The following is a 17,519-nucleotide window of genomic DNA, read 5'->3' as shown; positions in this document are numbered from 1 at the left end:
GACGCATTAGAAAGGCCTCTTCCCTTCATCGTATTTATTACGTAGTTGGGATGTGCCAGTTTTCTAATCCTTTTTTAATACCTCAGTGCTCTGTATGCATAAGGATTTTTTATTTATTTATTTTTTTTACCTCTGCTATTTGCAACCATCCAAGTGAGGCTTGGGAGAGCACTGGAGTAGAACAAACAAAATGGGTTTTTAAGAGCAAAACCTCTTTGCTAGAGGGCATCATTAGACAGTTATTGCTGTGAAAACTCCTGGTTAAATTTTAATGCTGTCATCTCTCCAGAGTTTCTCTTAGAATGGCAGTTAGAATGCTTACATGCTTCCAGTTTTCTTAAATTTGTATTAAATCTGCAGGAAATATTGCAAGTTGTATGTAGATGGAGTATGAAAAAAGAATTTGGATTATCTAATTATAATAAAAATCTGGAATTATTGTCTTTTATGCAGTAAGTGTATGAGATCTCTGCAAATAGGTTGCTTTTAGCTTCTCTGTCCTTGCGCAGATAAAGAAAAAGGATTGAAGGAGAGGAAGAAGAGAGACCTGGAGCAGCTAACACTGGATTCTTTATCCAGCATGCAAGAACTAAGTTGAGCTCTATTTTGGGGGAAAAAAAAAATATTTTAGGCATTGTTTAAAGTGCCTGTTAGGCTTGGTTTTACAGGGACTGTTTCCCGGTGATCGCACCCCTCTCTCTTGCTGTGTTTTTGTCAACTCCTCTATGCCTCTGGCTGGCAAACTTTAACACTTGTTACTTTGAAACAAATATATCAGATTACATAGGATTTGCTAATGCTGAGGACATCAGTGATAGTTTTACCAATCGGTGAAACAGACTCATCCAGGTATATGTGAATTTGCTGTATCCCCTTAGAGATAACAAATTAATCCTTGATTTTGATGTTAGGAGAGTGGATCTAAGCTCCAGTGTCAAACCTTGCTGACCGGGGAGCAGACACTTACTTAGAGATGCTGTGCTCCAATGCATCTGTAGTCTCAATACAGTTGATAAAGTCAAGGAATAGATTAAAATTCAGCATTTTCTCCAAGGTACAGGTTAGAAAATAGGGCGCTGGGATATTAAGCAACTTAAAGCTTGAGGACAGACAACAGTGACATTGGAAAACTGGAATATGAAGCCTTCCTTCTGATGTCTAGTTTGACTCTGACCAAAGAGAGACCTCTGGTATGAGGGATCCAGTCCACTTAAGACTTTGTGTTTTAACCCTTTGCTTTTTAGAGCATTGTATTTTAACCCTGATTTTATCACACTAAATGTGAATTATTCTCTTTAACTTCAGACCTCTTTAATATTAGCTGTTGATTCAGTATAAGTAAAACTAGTCAGTCTGAGTTTCTCGAGCTGTTCCAGTGGCTTTATTCAGCTTATAGATGAATTCTGATGGTGCCATTCTTTTGTTTGGATCTCAGCCATGCTGGTAGGGTACTTTCTAGGTGTCCTCTACAGTGGAAAGTTTCAGAGAGCATCAACCTTTAACACAATGAAAATATCTTGAACACAATGAAAAATCTTTAACACAATGAAAATTAAAGACTCGTATCTTTCAGCATTGTTCTGATATTCATAGCATGCAAGTCATGTTTACTGAAGCCATGCACTGAATTGGAAAGTGTAATCACCGCAAGTGGCCGGGTAGAATGAGAAATGAATAAACTAATATCGGAAATTCTGATACCATCTTTTTTCTTCACTCCAAATGTCATTTGTTCTTCCAAGTTAAATTATGACTTTTTATCATTATGTGTTTTCAACTTCTAGGAGATTGAAGAACTTGACAGGAAGCTGGAGTATGAGATGCTGCATAAGGAGTCAGCGCAGCAGCATCTAATGAGTAGGCAGAGATGGACTCCAGATGGATTGGGACTTTCAAGTGAACCCGTGGAAACAAATGAAGACAGACAGGTGACAGTTCTGCTCAGACAGGCCATGAATAAATGTAGGCAATTCATAAATCTGCACCAGCAAAGGTAAGTTCTTTGGTCTCAGGTTTTATTAAGTTACTGCAGTCCTTATAGACTATAAGGTATCACAGAGAAACAGCAGGATAAATGTTCTGGTGTGTCAAGGAGAGAGTATAGATCTATGTTTGAACAGTGCATTTTTGTAACGTGGCCCAGGGCATAACTGTGGAGTCTTGGGAATATTGAAATAGGAAACATGAAATAATAATAGCTTAGTTACATATAGATTGTGATGTGTTGCATGGCAATCAACCGTTTCTTGACGTGGACAGTGGAAATATAACAATACTCCTTAGCAGCAAGGAGGAAAAGAATTTTAGTCCTGTTCCTCTGTCTCCCAAGAAGATAAGTAAGGATTTCAGTGAAACCTGATCCGCTGGGGTCACAGGAAGTACCTGAGACAATTTAAATTGATTTTCCATCTCCAGTGTCACACTGTAGACTGAATTCCCAGTCATGCAATCATTTTTGATGGGATGTATAAACTCTTCTTCAGAGACAGGCTCAGTTTCACTTTTCCCTTGCCAGTTTTTAAGAAAAGATATCGGTGAAAAAAAAAAAACAATTGCCTTTTGGGAGGTATTAGAAATATCTGTCTTGTCATTGAAGGGTGCCTAGCAAAAATCAGTGATAATTTGCAAAGTATTGTATTATATTCATTAGGGTTACAGGAGTTAGAAATTATATTTTCATGTGTATTGCACAGTATTAAAAGCGTACCACATTTCAAGGATCATGTAAGATCCTGAGAGGGTGCTTTCCATTACAAAAAGGGTTTTCCATGAAACAATTGTTACATTAAAATGGCTTTGAGTGGAATTGTTGCACACTTAAGTCTGTTTTAATTCTTAAAGGGATGGAATTCTACTTGATGTAGATTAACATTTCTCCTGTTGCAGAGGTAGAGTGTCCCTAGAAGAGCAGATAGGCTTGTGGATACTACTGTAGAGATGTATCAGTGAAGGCTTCAGAGAAACTGCAACTAGTCTTTACTATTTACCTGAAAACTTAATGGAAGAAACAAGTTTTGTGCTTTTCCCAAATAATGTGAGGATGGCTTCATGATTTGGTCCAGAAGCAAAAAAATCACAAGTACTATACTGCTACACAACTACTATACCACTATATTCCAGCAACAAAAAGATCCACAACTTGCCATAAAGCGTAGTGATAAAAGTCAAAGAAGAGGGGGGACAGATTGAATCACATTGCTTTGTAGTGATTCTGGATTTGAATTGTGTGCAAGAGCATAACCTTAGGTTCTGCTCTGGTGTTTGCTTGGTGGTTCAGGGAAGAAGGGAGGAGAAATTGGCTTATTTCAGAAGTGCTGTTCACCCAACTTCACTGACAGAAAGATAGGCTTCCTGAATGGATGACTTTCAGGTATTGTTTCCTGTAATAGTCATTGGGCCTGGGAAGATTTCAGTGTTAATTCTGTCTTTCACTTCAGTTTGAGAGATGAGCAATGGAATTGTGTGGTGCTTGAAGATCTCCTGGAAAATATAGAAATGGATGCATTTTTGGCACTTTATAGTCAGGTAAGCATGAAATTGAACAAAGCTTCCAAGTTTAAATTACAGCTATATCTGGAAAACAGCTTTTCTTCTTTTTTGGGAACTGTTAGAGCTGCATTTGGAGTGACTATCTGCTAATAGTTGCTACCAGTTCTGGTGTTTGCAGCCTGTATTATCATTCACTTCAGTTAATTCTGACCTACTTTCAGCCTTTTTAATTTTACTGAGTTATACTTCTTTTTGTTCACTCACAAATCCTTTCCAGGGGTTGTCCTGTTGCATTTAATTCTGTGGAGAACTAAATTGCCTGAGTTTCTGGTTTACAGTCTGATTTTCATGTAATGAGACAAGGGTTTTGTTTAGGTTTTAATCAGTGTTAGGAATGATTTGCATTGATTGTGTTACAAAAGTAAATGATAGAAGGACTGCTAGTTAAATTTTCTAGTATCATTACTCATATTGTTTTCAAAAAGAGCATCACCTCTTCAGGTAATTTGCTGTCTGTTGGCTGCCTGTCAGTCCCACAACAGGCATTAAAAATGAATCACTGCTGTCCCCAAATTTTATCTGCAGGCCTTGGTTTAGATACATAGCTAGCCTCAGAAAGAGACTTGGCGTTGCAGCTTTTTGCATCTAAGTTTCTTGCCTCTCTGGGACAAGTGGGGTCACAGTCACCTGTATCATAAATTGGGAGCTTCAGAGGTCAGCAAGCCAAGGAGGGACCACTTAGGCTAAGGGTCTGACAGCTGTTCCTGTCTTACCTTGTTTCTGCTCAGTTTTCTGACTCTTTATCCTCTCCTGAGTTAGATGTCTGTTTGAGGTCAGCTGCTCTCATGAAGCATTGGAGTGAGACTTCTGTATATTCTGTGTTAGGAGATTCACCTGGAAGGTAGCACATGTTTTCAGGCCCTTACTTTCTGATTTGTGTAAAGAATTTGCATCAAAATCTCTTAAAGCTCAGAGGAGCGTGATAATCACTTCAGTCTCTGCTTCTTGTGGGGACACTCGGGTTCCATTCAGAGTGGAGTGCTTCCGTGAGCCTTGCTGGAAGAGACATACCTCTGAATATTTGACAACCTGATGACTAAGGTGCTGTCCTGGAATGGAAGATCTCACTTGGTGCTAATGAATTAAATCAGGCAGAGTGGGAATTCAAACCTCATCTTAACACTTTCCAAGAGCATCCTATCCTTTGGACATAATAATGTTAACACCAAAACCCCATTCTGGTGTGTCTTACAGAGTGTAACATTTGAAGGTGTTTTCATGACCAGTGTTAACCAGCCTTCAGTTTTAAATCCAAGCTATGTGTTCCCTTAGAGTTTGGGCTTTTTTTAGTATTATTATTTTCCTTTTTGATTTCCCCCCTGCCTTTTGTTGCAACTGTGTTTTTCTTGAAATCAGCTTGCTACCCATTGGCCTTGACAGTTTGGGGTATCGTAAGCGGATGTGGCTGTCAGGAGCTGCTGAATTCTGTTCCAGCCTTCAGTTCCTTCTCACTGTTTTCTGCCCCCATGGCCTACTGCACATAGAGCTCCTAATGTTTTATTGGGAATTTACAAGAAGTAGCATCCTGCTGACACCGATAAAAATTTCTGCTGCAGGCCTTTGTAGGGTGCTTATGATGTAAATATTCACATGATGGTGAGTTTTAATCTGATTATTTCTTTATAACTTTAGATTATTTATTATTAACTTTAGTTATATTCTTTATGACTTTATAATCTTTAGCTCCTTTAAAATAACTTCCATAATGCTGATGAGAGAGATACCCACTATTTTCAGTTATTTATTCAGTTGTGGAATGGTCATGTGGGCAATGACAGCTGTAACACTTTTCAGAGGTGATATTAAATTTGAGGCTTTATTTGCCCGTTTGTAGTTGCAGTTTGTCTAATGGCTCAAGATTTCAGAACACTTTTCTAGGAGAAAAGATGATCTTTTGTCCTGTTGAAGAATGTTCCTTTTTTTTTTTTTTAAAAAAAAAAAACAGGTAAGGAGTTAAAAGGCTTATGTGACTATTTTGCTGAAACATACAGTGCTTCAGATACATGTTGAATATGATAACGTAAGATGAGTCTTAGATAAAATGAGCTCCATTCAGCATTAGTGGAAAAGAAACATCAGAACAGTTACAAAAATTGAAAATGCTTTGAAAGGTCCGTGGGCTTTGCTGATCTTTCCCTGTGCTACTTTGGTTTAAGTCATTGGACTTGGTGTACTGTAGTCTTTTGAATTCTTTTTATACCATTGGGGGTTTTTTTCCCAGTTCATTATATATTTATCTGACAAAATATGTTGCATCCAGAAATGCTGGCCATTATAAAGTCTTTAAACAGCACAGACCAACTCCTCCAGATCAGCAATACCAAGACCATTTTCATAGTTTAATTTCAATACTTTTAAATCTGCTATTGCCTTGCAATCTTGGACTAACTGAAGAGATCTTGTACAGTGTTTATTTAGCAATTTCATAGGCTGGCAAAAACAGTCACTGCTAAGTGGGAACTCTTAAAAGAGAGCATGAAGACTGCATTAATCTCATACTGTAGTTCTTAGTTTGCCATATGCCTGGGCATGGGAAGGGTAGGAAGAAGATGCGCGTAACAAGCCAGCTGCTCAGCAGAAGAGTTTTATCTTGCAAAGGATATTGTGAAATGTTTTTCTGCTGCTCTTGAGTTTGTTTGCCTCTGATAGAGCCTCAGAATCTACCTCCCTCATGAAGCCATGAATTCAAGATGTGTGGCATGTTAAGATGTATGCTGAAGAGGCTGTGTAGGACTTGGTGGGAAGGAAGGGAGACAAACCTGGTGACTGAGTGCTACTGCTGCTGACTGTGAATCGTTCATTTCGAGGGGAACCCTATGGCAAGAGACCTTGGCTCTTTTCTTAGTATTTCAGTTCAAAGACAGTGCTATTTTTCTTTTGGAAGTGTTAAATCATATTTATCATTTGACTGCCCAGCACTAACCAGGAATATGCTGGGTTTGCACGTTACTGTGGCCCGTTTTGGTCCTAGAAAGTTTTATAATTAAATACTGACACTCCTTGTTCTATATTCCCCAAGATGATACTACTTGGCTTGGGGGGAAACTGGATATTGTTTTTCTACAGCATAGGTAAACCGTGTTGTTTTAGGTTGCTCACAATTTAATTGTCTTCCTGTGATGGTTGTTAAGTTTCTTTGGCAAAGATACATTGTGCAAGAGCCTTCTAAACAGCATAGAATCATAGAATCTTCATGGTTGGAAAGGATCTTTGAGATCATCGAGTCCAACCATACACACACACAAAAACCCCTACAATCTCTGTCACTAGAGCATGCCCTAAAGTGCCAAGAGCATGCCCTTACGTGCCAATGGCATGTATTCTGCAAGTTGAGAGGTTAAAATCATTGTTTTGCAGATTACAGATGCATGCAAATAGAATATGTCATAATTTTCACAGTATTAGTCCTCTTAGCACCCTAGCAGGTGAACAATGACTTTTGATAATTACAAATTTTGACATCTTGAAGACAGATTTAAGAGCATCACTGTCAGCTCACTGCACTTGAAAAACTGAATGCACTGTTCAGTACATACTTGGGGGACTGTGTTTTATGTTTTGTTTGTAAGATTCCCTGAAGAAATAATTAATTTGTGTAAATATGCATTAGATATACCATTGGGGTTTTTGTGTTTATATTTATTCACATAAAGCGTAGCCCAGAGATATTCTGGGATGGACTTTATTGAAGCTCCATAAAACCTATACATATTTACCCTGAAGATATACAAAACATAATTTCTGTTCTCAGCAAGTATAACAGCATAATAACTCCAACTAAATTCCAAACCTGACTACTCTTAATTCAACTGTAAAGAAGTATTAATTTATTAAGGCTCACAGTGTAACATGTTCCTGCTTCTGGATGTGTTTATCCTGTCAGCTGATATGGGAACTGATTTTTTTTTTTTTTTAATCTTTTTTTTGCCCCTGTTTTCTTACAATTTATAAAACACATTACCTTGGCAAGTCTTAGGATACTATAGCTATTATGCCTCTGTATCTTGTTCTTTTCCTTAAAGAGGATTTTCCCCTTTAGACTAGTTTTCAGAACTGTAGAAAACCAGGTAAGCTTTGCTTTCCTACATTTCGTGTTTCAGCTTATATCCTCATCAAGGCAGATCTAGTTCAATAAGAGATTTGCTTGAATGATAGTGAGATCAGGATCATAAGCCTTTGACTGAGAAGTTACTTTTAAATTAGCTCATAGCTATAGCCTCAGGTACAGTAGTTGCATTTTAGGAGACAACAGATGATGCAGGCAGACTGTCATGTGCAAACAGCACAATAAGCCTGAAACACAGCATGGGTTGAGTTCATTGCCTCTTGTATTAGTTGTTTAAGTACACGTTGCTCCGTCCAAATACTTAAAAGTGATTCTGCTGTTTATAAACTACAATTCATTCCTGTTTTTATTTTGACCAAATTCAGAGAATACAAATGAGGTTATTGGTGGTGCAAATAGCATTTGTATCCATTAGATTTTATGAAAAAAGTGAATTCCTAATCTTTGTAGTACCTTACCATATAATACACCTGAAGAACCAAACTCATCCCATGCTGGAGGGCTTTTGGTCTGACCAGTGTGACCATTCCTGTGTTTGCATCCACGTTCACTTCTCCTCCCCGCTTCTGCAAGCTGGATTGGGTAGCTGTGAGCATCTGACAGCTGCTCGCTGCTAGTGCGTGTTCACACATCAGCACACCCGTTTGCATTACATATGTTAGGTGCATCTGGCTCTTGGGTACCTGTGCCACTTTTGGTACTGTTGACAGCATCGTGGCACCTTGCAGGATTACTTCATTGTGAATTCTGCTGTTAGAAAAACATTGAGGGTTGCCTCTCAGTCCAAATCATACTTGATGAGAAAGGTAAGGTTCAGAGTGGAGAAGAGAACACTTGAGAAGAAACTATTACAGAGGAATGCAGTACTGAAGTCATGATGTTTCGATCATCTGTATATAAATTACTGAGTTAAAGGTCCTGAGACTATTTAGCCAAAAAGAGCAGAACAGGTCACAGAGATGCGTCATTTTTATTCTCACTTAATGTTTTTTGTAAGTTTCTAGAAGAACAGTTTTAAAGACCAAAAGTACAACACAGTCTGTATACAAATGTAGAAATTAAACTTAGTTGTCTGTATTAAGATTTAAGCTCTTACTTACATTCCTTTCCAAAGAATCAAAACATTTCTTGCTCTAAGTAGCCTGAACAGACATATCTTTTACCTAACTTTGGTGCCTGTTTAGCGTGAAAATATTGGACTTTTTAGATACTAATCATCAATTTTGGGATTCTAGTTCACTGTAGTATCTCAGTGCTTTCCATGGAAAACCTGTAACAACACTAAGGAGACCAAGAAACTTTGGGAAGTGGCTAGTTTTCCTGCCTTTTGGAGAGGGGCTCTCTGCTTGGAGAAGGGTTATGGGAAAAGGAAGTGGATTGATGTTGTGGCTTCAATTGGGATCAGCTAACTTTTTTACTGGCAGCTGGTATAGTGCTATGTTTTGGATTTGGGATGAGAAATAGTGTTGATAGCACACTGGTGTTTATAGCTGTCGCTGGGCAGTCAAGGCCTCTTCTCACACCGCCCCACCAGCGAGCAGGCTTGGGGGGCACAAGAAGTTGGGAGGAGATGCAGCCAGGACAGCTGACCCCAGCTGATCAGAGGGATATTGCATGCCATATGACATCATGCTCAGTGTATAAAGCTGGGGGAAGAAGAAGGAAGGAGAAGACATTCTGAGTTATGGAGTTCTTCTCCCCAAGTAGCTGTTACGGGTGATGGAGCCCTGCTTTTCTGGAGATGGCTTAACACCTGCCTGCCAATGGGAAGCAGTGAATGAATTCCCTGTTTTGTTTTGCTCATGTGCGTGGCATTTGCTTTACTTATTAAACTGTCTTTGTCTCAACCCACAAGGTTTTTTTTCTTGCTTTTACTTTTCTGATTCTCTTCCCAATCCCAGCACGGGGGAGTGAGCGAGTGGCCATGTGGTCCTATCTGCTGACTGGGGTTAAACCATGACTATTGATTTCTTTATTTTGTGTGGCCATCTAAATTTGGATTAGGGCTGCTTTGGGGGTGATTGCTTTGTTTGTTTTAACATGGATTTAGCAGAAAGAATTATCCTTTACAGAGCATCCTTTTATTGAAATGACTTCTTCAAACAAAAGATTCACTTAATACAGGGATCTCCTAGGTGCATTTGCTCCTCTGAAAATCCATCATGCAAAAAAGAGGCAGAGTTCAAACATTTGCTGTGACATTTTGAATCCACTGTGCACAAACAAACTGGCTGTCTTCCTGCATGGTGGGACCTTGTGTATTTTTATGTGACGTGGGCTTTGTAGTCATCTCTTCCATCAATGCTTATAGGAGGGTCTACAGAGTGGAGGTGACTCGGATGTCATGAGTCATCTTGAACGTTTGGCACGTCTTACCTAACTTCAGCTACCTGAGATACATGTATGGTTTTAATAATGGTTTTAATAAGACTACAACAGCTTTTTTTTTTTCTGGCATCCTTTGAGGCATGTAACTTGGTTTAATTTGCTCTACTCTTTTCTTTCCATGTAGTTCTCAATATATTGTAGACTTTTCATATTTGATACGCATGAGAAATCCACAGGAACAGCCCTGGGGACACAGTAGTTTTGACAGCAGAGCAGAAAATAACAACGGGATTTTGGTGTTTGGAGGGGGGCAGGATATGGGGCTGGTGGATTGTCTAGGGAACAACTAAATTTGAACTTAGTCTATTTGAACACTATGTGAATATGCTTTACCACTGACCTTTGGGGTGAAAAAGAGAGCACATTTGAAAAAAAAAACAAACACCAAAACAAACCCAGATGTTTCCTTCACCCCTTAACAAATGTTACAAGCTGTTCTCTGAGCTTCTCACAGAATCTGGTGTTAAGAGAGGCTGAACAATGAAGTCCTCAACCATGGCAACATGTAAATGTAAATGTTGTCATTAGGCTTCAGATGCTACTTTTTTCGCCCGAATTTTACAGACCAAGGAATGCTGTATTGCTTCATTGCTGTCTTGAAAGGTTTTCTTTATAATAGCACAATCCGGAAATTAACTCAACCTTACATGGTAGAATATGGTTGCATTGTGATTTTTCAGATCAAAGGGCATCCGGTACATACCCTAGGCACGTAGGCTAAGATCAGCTGGTTGTTTAACATTTACGCTGCCTATATCCAGAATGAAATGGACAACTGTAATATATATGGGCTGGTGTAAACAGAAACGGTGAACATGGGACTGTGTCCACTTGACACCAAAACTGTCACCACTAACATGATTTTTCAATAATATCTTTTGTTTCTAAAATGAATAATTCTTTAACGACAGTAATTAAAATTCACTAACACTTGTTTTTATTTTCAATGCTAAATTTATCTGTCCTCTTCTCATTAATCCTCTAGGAGCTGCGCCTGGCAGGTTATTTAGCTAAACTGACGAGGGTGCCAATGGGGATGTTGCACAGGATCCTGAACTTATTGCTGCCCTCCAGCTCACAAAGTGAGGTTCTTTCTGTCCTCAATTCCATCAGCAAATATTCAGATGGTGTTGCTGAAAGTGACAGTAATGCAGATGAGCCTGCCAGCTGTAAGAAAAGGTAAGTGAGATGGTTTTTTGGTAGACCATTGCAAGAGGAGATTATTGCTTTACATGTATCTGTATTTGCTGGACAAGCAGGTTGAGAGCAATGGAAGAAATCACAGGTGCATAAGTTTCCTTTTGAAATATTTTTATGGGGTAAAAACAATTTGAAGCTGCTACCTTATTTTGTGAAATACTTTAACTATAATAAATTTATTGATAAAAATAACAAATTTTATAACTTTATGAATTAAATGGTTATTTTTTAGATTTATAAGTCTTATTCTGATGACCTTCTTTCTGTTGACTTTAATTTGAGTTTATTAAAATATTTTTTCTTCCAGCTTTTTGTATTTATAATATGCATAGCACACCAGATTTTAGGTGTCTATAGCTCCTAAAGATATAAAGGAGGTCCTCATTTCTGATAATGTAAGTTTCAACCTTGCAGATGCCTGTCCCTTTGTAGCTCATTACTAAAGTCCCGAGTGGCATCTCTTTTTCTCTTTACTCAAAGAGACAGGTAGTCTTCCAGAGCCTTCATCCCTCCAGTTTATCCCCATTAACACCAGCCAAATAGCTGTGCAGCTAGCACCTGAGAGGTGCTCATGGACCCTCTCTCCCAACTCCCTGCCATGACATGGGAAGGGGAGAAAAGCAGATGTTGTGGCACAGGGTCCTCTAGTTGTCAGATTTGAGTTGTCAAGAAAGAGATAAGTGACCTTGGGACCATGCCCTGAGGTGTGGTTTAAATGATTTGTGGCCAGGCAGCAAAAATCCTTGAACACTCTTACTGACTGTATTCATGTTATTAGCGTCATGGGTTTGGTAGCTAAAATCAGAAAGGGGAGGAAAGTGTGTATATTTCATAGAATCATAGAATCGCCGAGGTTGGAAGGGACCTTTAAGATCATCAAGTCCAACCATTAACCTACCCTGACAAAAACCACTTCTAAACCATGTCCCTAAGTACCACATCTACCCTTTTTTTAAACACCTCCAGGGATGGTGAATCCACCACCTCCCTGGGCAGCCTATTCAAATGTTTAATAACTCTTTCAGTGAAAAAATGTTTCCTAATATCCAATCTAAACCTCCCCGACATAACTTGAACCCGTTTCCTCTTGTCCTATCCCTTGTCACCAGGGAGAAGAGGTCAGCCCCCATCTCTCTACAGCCTCCTTTCAGGTAGTTGTAGAGGGTGATAAGGTCTCCCCTCAGCCTCCTCTTCTCCAGGCTAAACAATCCCAGCTCCCTCAGTCGTTCTTCATAAGGTTTGTCCTCCAGACCCCTCACCAGCTTTGTAGCCCTTCTCTGGACACGCTCCAACACCTCAATGTCCCTCTTGTAGTGAGGGGCCCAAAACTGAACGCAGTACTCGAGGTGGGGCCTCACCAGTGCCGAGTACAGGGGGATGATCACTTCCCTAGTCCGGCTCACCACACTATTCCTGATACAGGCTAGGATGCTGTTGGCCTTCTTGGCCACCTGGGCACACTGCTGGCTCATATTCAGCTGGCTGCCCACCAACACCCCCAGGTCCTTAAGATTTGAGAATCTTCTGAGAATTTTTCTTTCCTACTCCTTCAGGAAGAACCAAGAGTTGTGGCAAGTGCTGGAGGACAAAGTAAGGCAAGATCTGATAAACAGAAGTTTGGAAAAGATCCCTTCTCCAAACAAGAGGAAAAACAGGTAAGGAGAAAACAGGAAGAAACATACATGGGTTTTTTAATGCTTCATTTCATGTCCAAAGATTTCTATTATGTCTGTTAGAAATCAGAAAATAAGTTCATAAATATGCGTTTTCTGACACTGTTCTGCTGTTTGTGCTTGTGTTTCCTATAACATATTTGCACATAATACGCAACAATACTATGCCTAAAAAGATTTTTTTCTGTACATATCCACAAAATTCATACATTTTTCATAAACATTGCCCATCTTCCCTATGGTTATTTATTAGAAGGTTACTTTCCGTATGCAATTTTGTATCTCATAAAACAATGTGTAAATTATCGGGGATTGGAATGGAAATTACAATTCTGTCTATTGATATATGAATTTCTTTAGCTTCCAAAGTCACCACTTCTTTGGCAGGATATGATATAGAAAGTTACACTTTTTTTTGCCCAAGTTTTCATTTTTTAATTATATTTTTTTCATTAATATAGCTTGATGAAGAAGCAACTCGCCCTCTTGGAAGAAGCAGCATTCATTCATCTTGGATGTTTGCCTACGCATCCTCCTATGAAACAATCCGATCCACCTGTTCCGTTGAACATTGCAACTGCCGAAGCCATAGAGCTATTAGACACAGGGGAGAAGGTGTTTTTGTTCCGTGAGCCGAGTGATCCAATGCTTTCTTTGCATAATTCTACAAGGAAAAAGAAAAAGAACTTTCTTAATTCTAAAAAGGCTGCTCGTGCAAATATGGACTCGTGAGGGCGACTTCCATTCAAAGTATATCAATTAGGGAAGAGGAAGTTATTTAAAATTCAGCAAAATAATGAGGAAAAATGAAGCGTGTAGTTTAAATAACGCATACATTGTTTTAATCTCATTTGTCTGACATTGTAAATAGCTGTAATTTTAGAATGGCGCAGTTAGCAATGTACATTGTGCATTTTTTTAATTCTTGTCAGCGTATGATGCAGTAGATGAAATATGGGTGTTTTATGATGCACATTCTGGCAGACAGGACTCTTCCGTCAGTACATTTTGATAATTTTTGCACTGATTTTACTGTAGCGGTATTTTCATAATCTATATATAAAGAATATTTATTATATAAAGTAAGTACTGATTTACTATTCTTGTATTTATATACTCTTGCAATAAGCTGCAGTACAGCAGATGATATGAAGAGATGAAGTGGATGACCAACAAGTCCCCTGTTCTCTGATTTTCTGTTCTTCTAGCTGATTTTCGGTTAAATGTTGTGTTCTTAATAGGCTTTGAATGTTACTTCTGCAGTCTGTGTTTTACGGTGATAGCTGGTAGTCCAGACCTTCAGCATATACATATGTACTTAGCCTTACATCCTGGGGTAACTTCAGCTTTTTGCTCTTGTTTCTAAACTTACTTCAGTGGAACTATGAATCAGACTGAGGTTCAAAACTATATTAAGTATTTGCAGCCTTTTTCTTGGTGAACCAATATTATCGCTCTTGCTCAGTAGAAAAGGGGAAAATGTAAATGGACATGTAATACCTTCAGAAGCTTTTTTAATTGCAGTGCTGCCAATTGTCACAATTTTAGGTGAGTATTTTTGAAGTTCTTATTCCTGGATTTCTCTAAATTGATGAGAATATAATTTTACATTTGAAAAAACAGTTATTTTTTTTTTTAAACCTTTCTAGTTGACAGAAAGCAACCTGTAAAAATGAACCCTAAAAACAGGTACAGAAAAACGCTAATTAAAAGAAACGCATATATTTGTTAATATTTCATGATATTCAAGCCTGTTTTGAGGTTTTTTGAACTGTATTTAAATGCTATGCTCGAGGGTACTGTGACCATACATTTTTCATGTATGGACTTTCTGTGTCTTTGTATTAGTAGGGTGCCAATTTCATTTTAAAAATTAAAATGTTACAACATACGTGCGTCTGTAGTTGGCATCTGTTCCAAGTGGAAAAAACCTATTTTTTCCCCCCCACTTCTCTTGAAAAGTTTAAATATTCATCCTACAGTAAACAATAATTAGTGTTTGATATCACTATTAGTGAATATACATTATAAAATGCATGCAGTAATTAGCCGCATAATCCTAATTATTTTTTGATAGCATTCTTCAGTCTTTTCATAGAAGTCATTGCTCTCACAGAAAGAGGAGTCCGTCAGGGTTGTGGGAGTTCAGAGTCGCTATGTTTTATTAATGCATCTGGTATATTGGCCCCCAGGCGTGGGTAGGTAACGGTAAGGTCTGTTCAGCCTTGGAGGTGGGTCAGAGCTGAATAGAAGGCAGCTCTGGTGTTTCACAAAGTGGTTTGTCCCTATGCAAGAAAAGCCAGTAGGAAAACCTGAACTGTGCTCAGGTCTGCAAGGAGTGCTTGAAAACTGAAGTATCCTCTCTTGAAAAGGAGTCTCTTCCAAGATTCCTTTGCAAGCCCAGACTCTAGGCTGTTATAATATAAAAGAGAAATGGCAGTACTGATCGCAAATAAGACATTGGGGCCAAGAGCTTTAATGAGTTACAATAATACAATGCAACATCTGAATATTGGTTGCAATATCAATTTATTATCTTTAACATATAATCTGTATGTCTAATAATAGAAAGCTGATTTGTAGCTTTCTGACACCTCATCACAAATTTGAAGCAGCTCAGTGATCGTAACTGTTCTAGCATGGAAATTCGTGCCCTGCTATGAGTAAGTTTCCTATCATGCAATACGTATTCGAAGAAATGTCTAGATCTTAATTTCTTCTGTGTCTTATGAAAGAGGTACTTCCTGAAGCCCACTTCAATGAAGAGTTGTCTTACGTTCAGTTTGAGCCATTCAGAGGGCCAGCTGTTGTGTGTGCAGTTCTGTGTGTGCCGCAAGCATTAGCAACTGTATTTCACAGTTGAAGCCTTCCAAGGAACAGGGGCTGGACAAGCCCTTCAAATTAATCCCATTTGGCTCCATAGTCATCAATAAAATAAGTAATATTTTATTGATGTAAAGGCCAAAAGTAAAAAAGGCCATGTTCTTCAGGATTTTGAACGTTACCCACATGGGGCAAACTGTTCTTCGTTCTCACTAAATTAACATCAGAAAGGGACACCTTACAATTTGGCTGAACATCCTATTTTAAACAGATGTAGCCGCAAGGCTCGGGGCCGGCGCCCGGCCGCGTCCCCTCCTTGGCGGCGGCACCGGCGGCTGCCCTCAGCGGGGGCAGTTAGGCCTCACCTCAGTTAGGCCTTCCGCCTTCACCCGCTCCCGGGACTCGGCGGGCGCTGATTGGCTGCCGTCGCGCGGGGCGGGCTCTGTCGCCGCTTTACGATTGGCGGGGATGGCGCTGACTGCCATCAGCACCCGCCAATGGGGCCGCGGCTGGGGGTGCGGGAGGCTGGTGCTGGCCACTGGGGCGCCAGGGCTGAAGCCCAGGGGAGGTGCGCGCGCGGTCGGCGGGGCCGGGCCCGGCTGAGGGGGGGTGGAAGGGCGGCCCCTGCGCTCCGGCCCGGCCAAGCCCGGGCTGCTGCTGGGTCGCCTCCGCCGCGGCGGCAGCCTGGCCTTGTCCGTGGCCGCGGGGGGTGCGGGGCTGGGGGGCGTCATTGCCATGCGGCTGCTACTTTAGGGGAAAAACACGCTGGAAAGGGGACAAGAAGTTCTCACGTCATTGTCACCTGGGAGCAGCCGCTGGCGTTGCCAGCCAGACCCCCCGCAGAGTCCCTGAGTTCCTCAGAGTTCCTGAGGTGGCCATGGCGAGGTGGCAGTGGTTTGGCCAGTGCTGGGGCTGCCCCTCCGGGAATTGCCTTAACACCGCTGCGTCCGCCCGCCTTCCTGTGTGGGCAAGGAAAACACCTGCCTGGTGCCGACGATGCGAGGAGTCTCTGCCGTAGTCCAGGAGGGTAGTAATAATAAGATGGCTTCATTGAGGGAGAGGTATAAAAACAGATCTGCAAATCATATGCATATCTTGGGCTCGATGATCTTAAAGGTCCCTTCCAACCTAGATGATTCTATGATTCTGTCACATGAGATGCGTCCGTTGTTACCAGCTGATAAGGTTGAATCAGTAGTTGACTGCAACTTCCAACAAAATCAAGAAAAACAACTGAAGTAGTCCAGTTTCCATCACTTACGTATGAGCCTACTTGTAAGTGGTGACTTGGATCACTTCTGGCTGCCTTCCTTGGCTTCTTGGTTTTCTCAGACGTACCTTTCCTTTCTTCCTCCAGAGTAGTCGTGCTCTTACTGAATATATGCTGGTCTGCTGGGCTTTTTTCTGCAATAACTCAGAATGTCTTCCCCTTCCTTCTTCTTCCCGCAGCTGTATACACTGAGCATGATGTCATATGGCATGCAATATCCCTCTGGTCAGTTGGGGTCAGCTGTCCTGGCTGTGTCCCCTCCCAACTTCTTGTGCCCTCCCAGCCTGCTCGCTGCTGGGGCGGTGCGAGGAGCTGAAAAGGCTTTGAGAGCTTAGCAACAACCAAAAACACCAGTGCTCTACCAAAAGTATTTCTCATCTCACATCCAAAACAGCACTATACCAGCTACTAGTAAAAATTTTAACTCTATCCCAACTGAAACCATGACAGATGCAAGAAAGTGTGGTTTGTGGTGAAAATAGGAATTCCACAATTTCCTTTACTTGATGTCTGTTAGTCATAAGAAAATAACTTTGCCTTTATCATAATT

The 17,519-nt window shown here is 40.3% G+C and overlaps 1 protein-coding gene across 7 annotated transcripts in view; it reads left to right on the top strand.

Moving 5' to 3' along the window:
* Nucleotides 1-14,767, top strand: part of EVC2 (EvC ciliary complex subunit 2) — an 82,502-nt gene extending 67,735 nt beyond the window's left edge. For all 7 annotated transcript variants that reach the window (XM_054202973.1, XM_054202975.1, XM_054202971.1 and 4 more), the window contains 5 exons: nt 1,785-1,993; nt 3,438-3,525; nt 10,989-11,182; nt 12,757-12,858; nt 13,338-14,767. In XM_054202973.1, coding sequence (XP_054058948.1) covers nt 1,785-1,993; nt 3,438-3,525; nt 10,989-11,182; nt 12,757-12,858; nt 13,338-13,608 — 864 coding nt within the window. In that variant the 3' untranslated portion in view covers nt 13,609-14,767. The remainder of the gene's footprint in view (nt 1-1,784; nt 1,994-3,437; nt 3,526-10,988; nt 11,183-12,756; nt 12,859-13,337) is intronic.
* Nucleotides 14,768-17,519: the final 2,752 nt, after the last annotated feature.

Source organism: Rissa tridactyla, chromosome 5 (genome assembly GCF_028500815.1).
Source record: "Rissa tridactyla isolate bRisTri1 chromosome 5, bRisTri1.patW.cur.20221130, whole genome shotgun sequence".
Taxonomy (NCBI): Eukaryota; Metazoa; Chordata; class Aves; order Charadriiformes; family Laridae; genus Rissa; species Rissa tridactyla.
Note: the sequence above shows the minus strand (reverse complement) of the source record. Positions and strands in the feature narration are given on the sequence as shown.